Source organism: Martes martes (assembly GCF_963455335.1).
Source record: "Martes martes genome assembly, chromosome: 3".
NCBI classification, from domain to species: Eukaryota; Metazoa; Chordata; class Mammalia; order Carnivora; family Mustelidae; genus Martes; species Martes martes.
Genome location: NC_137890.1, coordinates 163525619 through 163538276, shown reverse-complemented (window position 1 = coordinate 163538276; position 12658 = coordinate 163525619). Strand labels below are relative to the sequence as shown.

The following is a 12658-nucleotide window of genomic DNA, read 5'->3' as shown; positions in this document are numbered from 1 at the left end:
GGGCAGCTCATGCAGGATATTACTTGGCAGTAAATGCACGGAAATTAAATAGCAATAGGAAAAGGAAAAGGATTTTGGTTTCCCTGTGTATGTGTTTGGCATTTTTTTTATGTATAAATAATATTAGAGAACACTCAGAGCTTACTGAAAGAAGCCGGAGAGGGGATTAAAAAGTCAAAATAGAAGAGAGATGACAGGCGATGAAGAATGAAGAGGAAGATATCAAGGAACCCTGCACAAATAAATTCTCATTCATTGAACGAGCTCTCCACGGTGGTTGTGGTCTGAAGACAGAGAGACACAGCCTGCCTCTTGAAAGCTTTGGCTCCTTTGTTTACAAAGAACCACGGAAAGGGGAAGAATGCCTCGTATTCTGACCCTTGTGCAAATGCAATTCATATTTTAGACTTGAGAGAGGGAAGGAATGTGATAAAGACAGAACTGACGTAGGAGCTGAAATAGGGACTGATTCCAAAGAGACCAGAACAGCACTCACATTTCCAAAGTATTTGTCCAGCAACTCCACGTAACGGTGCACGATCTCGAGAGTCAAGAGCTCATTGTCCTGATTTTCTACAGCACAGCAAAAATATAAACTAGCATACCTTGAAAGGAAAAACACGAAGAAAGAAAAGTAAAATAAGATGACACATCCAATACCCCAAAGATGGTGTTTTCTGCAGTGAATATGCGAAGCTCCTCCCATCCAAATCCAAGAAAGAAGCCATCATGGGTCACGTCCAATAGCCTCCCAATACGTGAAAGAGAATATATAAAAATGGCATGGCCATTGGGCGATTAATTACATGAGAGACTCTTAACACCGTTTTACCCTGAGGAACTATAATCAGGGAGACGGAGTCCTCGGCCCACAGTTATGGGGGTGCCTGCTCACACCCCTTCCCAGCTTGTGAGCGTCCTTTCTAAACCTCAAGGCTCTGACCCCAGCTCTCATCTCACATGGTGCTGCACTCCTTCTGTTTGTGAGTGACCCGCTCTCAGCCCATCCAGTCCGCCCTCCAGGGTCTTTGTTCTGCCCGGAATCCTCTTCCCCACCCCCACCTGTGTGATTGACGTGGACTTCCCCCCCTTAGCTCTGAGTTTGGATGTCTTTCCTCCTGGAAACCTCTAACTTCCCACACTGGGCTGGATGCCGGGCTCTGCACTCCTGAGCCTCCCCCACCAGAGAAGCTAGTGCTCTTCATTGCCCATTTCACGGCCTGTCTCTGCCCCACTAGGTCACTGGCTTCCCAAGGGCATGTGCCGAGTCTGCCTTGCTCACCATGATGTACTCAGGCACTGCAAATACCTGTTGAGAGAACTGTTAAAGCCTATTCTTTAAACAATGGCTTAAATCACTAATGAACTCAAAGTTTTAAAAGCCAGTAGGCAGAGAGTAGAGAGGGACAAGCTTCTTGTTGACAAGTGCTTCCTGGGACCTTGCCTTGCTGTCCCTGGGATGCTTATTAAAAGGCGCCTTCACTGACATCTCTCCGGATGCTCGTACTAAAAGCTTTAACCTTGGACCCGGCAGCAGCAGCTCCGCCCGGGCACTTCCTGGTAATTTACTCCATTAAATACAGCCTGCCAAGTTGCCTCTGTTTTTGCCTTTCGGGTTTTAGAAACGCCCTTTGCAAGAGCCTTCCCGATGTGCATTTTGCTTCTGGAAGTGGCAGTAGGATGCTGAATGCATTCGGCTGGGTTCTGGTCCTGGCTTAGACATCAATTATTTGGGCCTATGGGCAAAATGGCTTTACCTCTCAGGGAAACTTTCCTTATCCATAAACTGAGGTTGCTTGCCAGTACAGTCTTGCTATAGCAAGCAGGTGCAATAATGAGAGACTATATAGGTTTTAAAGCCAGAAGGAGGGGTGCCCAGGTGACTCATCTGCTTTCAATTCAGGTCATGATCTCAGGGTCCTGGGATCAAGCCCCAAGTCTGGCTCCCTGCTCAGCAGAGAGCCTGCTTCTCCCTCTCCCTCTGCCCTTCCCCCACCCCCACTCATGTGCTCTCTCTCAAATAAATAAATAAAATCTTTAAAAAAAAAAAAAAAGCCAAAAGGACATGCATCTGAATTCTGGCTCTCCCAACTGCCCCTTAGTTCCTGTGACTGAAGACTAATTACTTAGAAACTCTCTGTAGCTTCAGTTTCCTCCTTTGCAAAGATGAGTAATAATAGCAATAATAAGGGCTGCCCATCACTCTAGCACCTTCACCTGCATTTTTTCCCACAGCATTTGTTACTAACGGGTAGGGTTTTGTTTGCCTGACCGATGAGTACGCTCCCTAAGAGCAGCTCTGGTCCCCGTCTTGTTTGTTAAGGCATCCGTAGTCATTAGAGGTGCTGGAAATGTAACAGGTGCCCAGAGGCTATTTCTTGATGCACTGCATTATCCACATGTAGATCACATCCCTAGAATCCATTCTGGCACAAGCAAAGCCTTTCAATAAATGTGAGCTCTTTTTCTGTTAGTCTATTGGTACAAATATTTGGGCTCCAGACTCCAAAGATTTCAGTAAGTGATGCAATTAGTGTTGTAATAAAAAATGTTCAGGATTAAACAATCCAAAGCAATAATGAGAAAGACAGATCTCATAGACAGTTACTCACACCTTTTATAAACAAGTTTTAGCTCCTTCCAGTCAACAAAACTGCTTGTTCTCTGACCACGAGAGAGAATAATCTGAACAATTTCCCGGGTGATCTTTTTCCTCTCTTTGTCAGGGAGAGTCGTGTACCATTTCTGCAGCCGTAATTTCCCCTGTCTACTGAAAAGCAATATGAAATGTATCTAGAACAAACAAAGGACAGAGAAAAACAGAACTTGATCAGCTAAATCATTCTACATTGACACTGGAAATTAAATGGCAGGGTTTACAAGCAATGATAATCCTGCACAAATGAAAAAGTTCTCACCAGTATGAAACTATCTCATCTGAAAATTACATTTAACCCATCCAAGAACAAGGAAACGTGTGCATCACAAACATGACTTATTGACATTAGAGGGGAAAGATATGAGTTTAAAAAATTATTCCCTTTTGGACTCACAAATGTATTAGATGCAAAAAAAAAACAGAGAAAGAGAGTTACATACTCTTATTGAGAAAACAATAAAATTTTCCTTCACAAGGCAAAAATAAAGTGTTAAAAACAGCAGAAGAGTTTACTTTAAAAATTACACCCGAGTTCCATATCACAGCTATGGCAACATAACGACAATAGAGGGAAAAGGGAGAGAAGGGAAGGAAAGGAAGATAAAGCACTAGAAAAGGGTGAGAAAGCAAGAAAGGGGCTACATTCTCAGTCTTTTTTTTTTTTTTTAATAAAAATTGTATATATTGAATGAGTCCAACAGAGTGATCAAATCTACATCTATCTATAGTAGCGTTTACTATAGTCAAATTAATTAATATTTCATCTCCTCACATCGGTTATTATTGTGTATATGTGATAGAGTCCTGAAATCTACTCCCTTAGTAAATTTCCAGTATTCAACCCAGTGTAATTAACCGTAGTCGTCATCACGAACAGCAGATCTCTAGATTTACTCATCTTAAAACTGCAACTCTGTGCTCTTCAACCAACATCTCCCCATTTCCCTCACCTCCCCACTCCTGGTAATCACGGTTCTACTCTATATGCCTCTATGACTTACAACTTTTTAGACTCCTCTTCATATGTAAGTGAGATCATGCACTATTTGTCTTTCTCTGTCTGGCTTATTTTATTGAGCGTGATGTCATCCAGGTTCACCCATGATATCACCAAGGACAGGATTTCTTTCTTTTTTTTCTTTTAAAGATTTTATTTATTTATGAGAGAGAGAGAGCAGCACGAGCAGGGTAAAGGGCAGAGGAAGAAGCAGACTCCTTGATGAGCAGGGAGCCCGATGTGGGACTTGAACCCAGGACCCTGGGATCATGACCCGAGCCAAAGGCAGACGCTTAACTGACTGAGCCACCCAGGCACCCAATTTCTTTCTTTTTTATAACTGAAAATATTCCATTACATACACACACATGCACACACACACAACACACACACATATATACCACATTTTCTTTATCCATTCATCCATTGATGGACACTTGGGTTAATTCCATATCTTGGCTATTGTGAATAATGCTGCAAAGAACTTGGGAGTGCAGGTATCTCTTCAAGATACTGATTTCAGGGCACCTGAGTGGCTCAGTGGGTTAAGCCTCTGCCTTTGGCTTAGGTCATGATCTCAGGGTCCAGGAATCGAGTCCCGCATCAGGCTCTCTGCTTGGCAGGGAGCCTGCTTCCTCCTCTTTCTCTCTGCCTGCCTCTCTGCCTGCTTGTGATCTCTCTGTCAAATAAATAAATAAAACCTTAAAAAAAAAAAAGATACTGATTTCATTTCCTTTAAAAATATACCCAGAAGCTGGGTTGCTGGATCACACATCAGTTCTATATTTAATTATCTGCAGAACCTCCATACTGTTTTCCATAATGGTTGCACGAGTTTATATTCCCACCAACAATGTTCCCTTTTCTCTACATTTTCACCAACACTATATCTTTTGTCTTTTGGGCAACAATCATTCTAACCAATGTGAGGTGATCTCTTATTGTTGTGATTTGCATTTCTCTGATGATTAATGATGTTGAGCATCTTTTCATATACCTATTGGCCATCTGTACACCTTCTTTGAAGAAATACCTGTTCAGGTCCTTTTTTTTTTTTTTTTTTAAGATTTTCATTTATTTGACAGAGAGAGACACAGCGAGAGAGGGAACACAAGCAGGGGGAGTGGGAGACAGAGAAGCAGGCTTCCCACCGAGCAGGGAGCCCCATGCAGGGCTCAATTCCAGGACCTTGGGATCACGACCTGAGCCGAAGGCAGGCGTTTAACGACTGAGCCACCCAGGTGCCCCTGTTCAGATCCTTTGTCCACTTTTTAATCAGGTTATTTATTTTCTTGCTATTAACTTGAGTTACTTATATATTTTGGATATTAACCTCCTAACAGATGCATGATTTACACAGATTTTCTTCCAGGTGGTCTCTTCTTTCTGTTGATTGTGTCCTTTGCTGTGAAGAACTTGTTTGGTTTGAAGTAACCTCATTTATCTATTTTTTGCCTTTGTTCCCCTTGCTTTTGGGGTAATATCTAAAATATCTCTGCCCAGACCAATGTCCTAAAGCTTTCTCCCTATTCTTTATTCTAGTAGTTTTGCAGTTTCAGATCTTACATTTAAGTCTTAATTCACTGTGAGTTGGGTTTTTTTTTTTTAATATGGAATGAAAGAAGGGTCCAAGTTCATTCTTTTGCATGTAGATGACAAATTTTCCCTACACCACTTATTGAAACTTGTCCTTTTCCTATTGTGTGTTCTTGATAGCTTTGTTGAAGATCAAACTGTCTTCAACCCAAGGTCTTTCCTCCACTTTGTGGGTAACTTAGCTGAGAGCTTTAGACCAGACCATCTCATGTAGCCATTGTCTTTGTCAACATGATAGAACTGTAACAACTGAGATAGTGTGTTGGCTATCTGGAAGCAACCGGATCTTATATTCAATTAAGTTTCAAAATGTGTATTTTAAGTAAGGGTTTCTATTCTAATGCACTTTAAAAGCTTTAAATGAATGGAAGACATCCTAACTTGCAGAAATTTACTTTGGTAACTCGGAGGTACAGTAGATAATGCTTTTCAGAAATTGTCAGATGGTATCTTTATTTGATGGGAGATTAAATTTTCTCAATGCACCATGTGAGAAGTTTAGAATCATAATTTATTTCATCAGGTTTTTGCTTTGTTTTCTTTTCTTAAAAAAATAAAATTCAGTAGAGGTTAAGTGTGTTATGGAGAGAAGAATGATATATACTGGAAGCCAAAATAATTAAAATTTTTAAAACTTTTTTTTAAGATTTTATTTATTTACTTGAGGTGGGGGGGAGCACACACAAGGTGGGAGGGGCAGAGGAAGAGGAAGCAGCTCTGCACTGAGCAGGGAGCCCCACGACTTTGGACTCAATCCCAGGATTCAGGGATCATGACCTGAGTCGAAGGCAGATGTTTAACAGACTGAGGCACCCAGCTGCCCCTTTAAAAACTTTTTATAAGTAAAATATCCACCTCCTTTTATTGAAGAGGTTTGGCTCTGAACGTCAGAACATAGGTCATAAAAACTCACTAGGTGGTGATCTGAGAACCAAAAGTAACCAGGCTCTTTCCTCAGAGCTCCTCGTACCTCCAACCTACAGAATTTGAGGTCTTCTTAATAAGGTTATATTCTGTCTTAGAAAGAAAACATCTCTTAGAACAAGGACTTAAGGACCAAGGTATCATCAGCGAGGAAAAGCAAGTGTGAAAGCCTTACTCATCTAGCAAATTTAAGAAACATCACCCTCAGACTGGAATTTTAAATATCTGCTGAGAATGCAGCATTTTCTTAAATACCCATTTCACTATCAGCACAGGTATAAATAATTCAGTAAGGGAACACAGTCACTGTTTTCTAAGAATTAAATTGAGAAAGGTATTTTTACTTCCAAGAAGAGATCATCCTAAAAGTGACATTCTGAAAGTACAAGGTGGAAATAAATAAATAAATAAATAAAAGTATAAGGTGGAATGGTAATAGAATCATAAAACCTCAGAATCTTGAGAACAAGCCTCAGCTTTGGATCATTACCAATGGATAAGTCTATTTAATCCAACGTCTAGCAAATGGTCTAGAGATGTCTAGAGAAATGAAATCGACACATTTTCTTAGTGTTCACTTTGCATTTCCTGTCAGAAAATTTTTTTCTTCCCATCTAACCTAAATCCCTTCTGTTACAGTTTAAACCAGTTTTCCCTGATTTTATCCACAGAGTATATTAAAAGACAGTATGTCGTAACTTAAGTCTACACATATTTGAAGACAGCCTTTCAGGCGACCATGAATCATTTTCCTTCCAGGAGAAATAACCCTGGTTTCCTGTTGTCTTCTTACTGGTTCTATTTCCAGACCTCAAGATCATCGTTTTTGATTCCTCCCAGATTTCTCCACAGGCTAAGTAAGTGCTACATTTAACTGGGGGCACTCACATGGATACCCAAAGTTCCAGAGAGCAGTTGGAAGTAGGGCTGAGTTTCATTGTGGATTACTTTCTAGTTCTTCTACATTGCAACAGTTTCTCAAGATCAGGGGCCTCCCTTCTTAAAAATAGATCAGCAATGTAGGGCAATGAACAAAAAGCAACTCTTCTAACAACGAGTTCAAAGAGAAAATATGATCAGGAACCTGATACATACATCTGTAAAGCCCATATTCAAAAGAAGCAACAAATTGATTCAAGTTTATCTCATAATTGCCTTGCATAAGACAGTGTTGAGAGATTTAGCCCTCCCAAGTTCTCCTCTGAGACAGAACACAGCTCATGTTTGTGGTGTCTGGTGTCTGTCATGCCTCCAGAGTTCAGGTGGCTTGAGAGAACCAGCAGAATGAGTTGTAGTGACTCACAGAGTTCATCACCTCCAGTAATTAATTTTATCTAATTTATCAGTTTAGTCATTCAAGGCATATTTGAATAATAAGTTTCAAGAGGTTAATCAAACACCTTTATTGATTAGCATTAGCTTGAGAGTAGGAGGAAAGCAATTGGAAGGATTCTTTCAATATTTACAAAGAGCCAACTTACATTCAAGTGATGTCATAAACAAACTTCATCTGACTTCAGAAAATAACACCCAGACATTCCCCTTCCATAGTACTGCTGAGATAAGAGGAGTAATGGAGAGGCTGACTGGTAATACCCTTCTGGAAAATGCTAACTCCAGAAATAACCTTAAAATCCAATGAAGTGTGTTGGGCAAGGTTGACTTCTTAACATTTAGCCCAAATGCTTTGGCCTCAGGGGGACACAGCTTCACCAAGAGCTCCCATTCTTATCTCAGAAGCCCTTCTGAGGGGTCTGGTTCTGCACCAGATGATCCTTTAAATCCAAACATGTCTGGTTAATCCAAGCATTCTTTGTCCTCAGAGTGTCCACTAGTATAGTCCTTGACCTAACTGGGGATAGCCCAAACTTGTCACTTTGACCCAGAATGCAAACTACTCTGGGCATTTTCGTAATTTTATTTCTGAAGCATGTCCAGGGAGGTACCCTGAGGACTTTGCAGGAAGGACAAAGCAGACCAATACCAATCTACTTAGCCTGGTGCTTTGAACCGGTGTTAGCATCTCCCTTCTCCTTAAAGATAAAAGGTGAAAGCATCCAGAAGCAGCTTTGGTTCTTAAAGTTTGCAAATCTAGTAGACCTACGACTACCTTCCAAGAAGAGAGGCATCCAGGAACCTCTTTCTATCCCCAACACTGTCACCTCACCAACACCACATATGCAGGGCTGGCTTGTATTTCAAGATCTGAGCTGCAAATATAAACCCATACAATCCTGTGGCACCCTATAACCCATAATACATCACTTAACTAACACTATTGTTGGAGTCCTCACCTCCTTAACCCCTTTTCCTACTGCTGAAGCCACTCAACAAACTCCCAATCCGGATCAGCCCATCCACTCTCCTCTCTGCTTCTCTACCGAAGCGTCAGCCACTCCTGAGAAAAACTGCAGAGGGCTTTGCAGATCGGTACTATTTTACGGGTGTGAAATCTCCAGTGTTACTTGGAAACTCTCCATCTACCTCTTCAAGTAAAGGGGTTGCTAAGCAACTGCCCCCTTCTATTCCCCACAGGGGTTATTGCAAGTCCCGGCCAAGCCCCTCCTATTCCTTACCTCCATCCTCACTCCCTGACTCTGGGAAGATAAAAGTCAAGAGGATCAAAATCATTCCACACGATTTCCTTAGCTCCTTCCACACCAGTACACACCCACATGCACAAACTCAGTCACCCCACCCCCCACCCCCACCAATTTACTTGCTCCCAATGGCTGAGAACACAATATCATCTTCTGTTCTGGCTGTCCACCCTCATCTACGTCTTCAGGAATGTGGATTCAGCATTCTGACACGGTCCCTCCCTTCTGAGACTCCTTACATGCACATACTAAATAATTCCAAGTCTCTCTCATGTTTAAACAACAACAGTCCTCTCTAGAATCCCAATCTTGACTCAGCCATCAGTGCCAAGAGTCCAAAAAGTGCCCATATCTTTTGACCCAATGACCCTACTGTTTAAATCTGGATTAAGAATGTGCCTTAAAATGCAGATAAACATTTAGGCATTAATGCTTACTGTAGTTCTTTTTTTTTTAAGATTTTATTTATTTATTTGACACAGAGAGAGATCACAAGTAGGCAGAGAGGCAGGCAGAGAGAAAGAGGGGGAAACAGCCTCCCAGCCGAGCAGAGAGCCCGACATGGGGCTCGATCCCAGCACTCTGAGATCATGACCCGAGCTGAAGGCAGAGACTCAACCCATTGAGCCACCCAGGTGCCCCTGTAGTTCTTTATAGTAACACACATACAATAAAACTGTAAACTACCTAAATTACCAACAATAGAGACATTTTTAAATGCCGTTTGTTGGGGTGCCTGGGTCATGATCTCGGGGTCCTGGGATCCAGCTCCACATCTTGGGCTCTCTGCTCATCAGGGAGCCTGCTTCCCTTCCTCTCTCTCTGCCTACTTGTGATCTCTCTCTGTCAAATAAATAAGTAAAATCTTAAAAAAAAAAAAAAAAAACACTTTTAAATGCCGTTTGTTAAATGATTTCAATAAGTGAGAAGGCCTACAGTATAATGTTACATTTAAAAAAAAATATTAAGGGACGCCTGGGTGGCTCAGTTGGTTAAGCAGCTGCCTTCGGCTCAGGTCATGATCCCAGCGTCCTGGGATCAAGTCCCACATCGGGCTCCTTGCTCGGCAGGGAGCCTGCTTCTCCTTCTGCCTGCCACTCTGTCTGCTTGTGCTCACTCTCGCTCCTCTCTCTCTCTCTCCCTCTGACAAATAAATAAATAAATAAATAAATCTTTAAAAAAAAAAAACCTCTTTAAAAAAATATATTAAAAGGTACATGGAGCATTACAGCAACAATTTAAAACTATACTTACATAGACATTATATAAGGGAAAGACATGAAGCTGCTCATAGTGTTTATCTTGGAAGACTGGAATTACAAATGTTATTTTCTTCTTTGTACTTGCCTAGAATTTCCCAAATTCATATGCATAATTTTATAATTAGAAAAAATGCTTAATGAAAAGAATATTAGCAAGTTCAATAAAAATTAGTCAGGATTCTGAAGGCCAAATACTAAGTAAATGTCAAAGTGTTTTCAACAAGTAAAACTATATATACCTCAAGGAGATTGCACGCTCCTCACTACTCAAGAGAGATCCTGCAGACAGACAAACGCCTCCCCCCTTGCCCCTCCACAGCTCACAGCAGGTGTCCTGGCCATGGGACTAAGCCTGCATAAGAGAAGGAGGGTAGGGAAAGAACATGCAAAAATGGTCATTGTTGGATGAAGGACCTCAGTGTGAGAAAGGAATCCATCCAAATCCTTGAGGAGAACACAGGCAGCAACCTCTTCGACCTCAGCCGCAGCAACTTCTTCCTAGGAACATCGCCAAAGGCAAGGGAAGCAAGGGCAAAAATGAACTATTGGGACTTCATCAAGATCAAAAGCTTTTGCACAGCAAAGGAAAACAGTTAACAAAACCAAAAGACAACTGACAGAATGGGAGAAGATATTTGCAAACCACATATCAGATAAAGGGCTAGTATCCAAAATCTATAAAGAGCTTATCAAACTCAACACCCAAAGAACAAATAATCCAATCAAGAAATGGGCAGAGGACATGAACAGACATTTCTGCAAAGAAGACACCGGATGGCCAACAGACACATGAAAAAGTGCTCCACATCACTTGGCATCAGGGAAATACAAATCAAAACCACAATGAGATACCACCTCACACCAGTCAGAATGGCTAAAATTAACAAGTTAGGAAACGACAGATGCTGGCGAGGATGCAGAGAAAGGGGAACCCTCTTACACTGTTGGTGGGAATGCAAGCTGGTGCAGCCACTCTGGAAAACAGCATGGAGGTTCCTCAAAAAGTTTAAAATAGAGCTACCCTACGACCCAGCAATTGCACTACTGGGTATTTACCCCAAAGATACAAATGTAGTGATCCAAAGGGGCAGGTGCACCCGATTGTTTATAGCAGCAATGTCCACAATAGCCAAACTATGGAAAGAACCTAGATGTCCATCAACAGATGAATGGATAAAGAAGATGGGGTATATATACACAATGGAATACTATGCAGCCATCAAAAGAAATGAAATCTTGCCATTTGCAATGATGTGGATGGAACTAGAGGGTATTATGCTGAGCAAAATAAGTCAATCAGAGAAAGACAATTATCATATGATCTCCCTGATATGAGGAAGTTGAGAGGCAGTGTGGGGGATTTGGAGGGTAGGAAAAGAATAAATGAAACAAGATGGGATCAGGAGGGAGACAAACCATAAGAGACTCTTAATCTCACAAAACAAACTGAGGGTTGCGGGGTAGGGGGAGGGGTTGGCTTATGGACATTGGGGAGGGTATATGCTACGGTGAGTGCTGTGAAGTGTGTAAACCTGGCGATTCACAGACCTGTACCCCTGGGGCTAATAACACATTATATGTTAATAAAAAAATAAATTTTTTTTAAAAAGGTCATTGTTGCCCTACTAAGATGGGGGCCCATAGTTTTCTGTAATTTCAAATCAAGGCTATTTAATTCTGGCAATGAAATAAAGAAATGGAGAATGAGCAAAAGCGTGAACCAATAGTTTAGGCTCTATTCACATGAACTAAAGCATTGTTTTTATAACAGGCTGACAAACTCAGTGCATCACAATTAGCATGTCTTTAATTAAAAAGGACAGAACGGAGGGGCGCCTGGGTGGCTCAGTGGGTTAAAGCCTCTGCCTTCGGCTCAGGTCATGATCTCAGGGTCCTGGGATCGAGCCCCGCATCGGGCTCTCTGTTCAGCAGGGAGCTTGCTTCCTCCTCTCTCTCTGCCTGCCTCTCTGCCTACTTGTGATCTCTGTCAAATAAACAAATAAAATCTTTAAAAAAAAAAAAAAAAAAAGGACAGAACGGAACCCAGCAGAGCTATCATGGATATTAGGGGTGTGTGTTTCAAGAAACTTATTCCTATAGCATATACTCAGACCGGGCAGTAGTGTTAGTGCATGTCTTGCTACTGCTTGTGCCTGAAAGAAGGAGGGGAGAGGGAGGAAGACATTGGAAAGAAGTCAAGGACAAAGACACTGAGCCTAGTGAAGAGGTCATCCACAATGAGGTAAAGAAGCAGGGAAAAAAACATGTTTATACAAAGCTGGTCAGTAGGGAAATGTTAACAGAAAAAAGCAGCTCTTTATTCAGTATCGATACTGAAGCTCTTAGAGAATTGCCCCGACCAGGAAGAAAACTCCCATAAACAACACTGTTTCCCCAATCTGAGAAGCCACCATTTGGTGTAGCAAACCATGACATTGCGTGTGGTGAGAAAGCCGACTTCCAGGAAGGGCGACGTCAGGCCAAAGAACTAAACCGGTGTAAAAGAGGAAGATGCCCTCTTTGGAGTAGGAATGAACTGAAACTTTTTTTTTCCTCAGTGCAGACAAACTACATAAGCAAGTAAAATGGAGGGAAATGCCTCACTCTGTCATGAGTGCGA

General features: G+C 41.6%; 1 protein-coding gene across 1 annotated transcript in view; it reads right to left on the bottom strand.

Moving 5' to 3' along the window:
• AP1S3 (adaptor related protein complex 1 subunit sigma 3) overlaps positions 1-12658 on the bottom strand; it is a 55271-nt gene that overhangs the window by 12805 nt on the left and 29808 nt on the right. The window contains exons 2-3 of the mRNA XM_080798049.1: positions 2615-2793; positions 497-605 (exon numbers count right to left, since the gene is read on the bottom strand). Coding sequence (XP_080654175.1) covers positions 497-605; positions 2615-2793 — 288 coding nt within the window. The remainder of the gene's footprint in view (positions 1-496; positions 606-2614; positions 2794-12658) is intronic.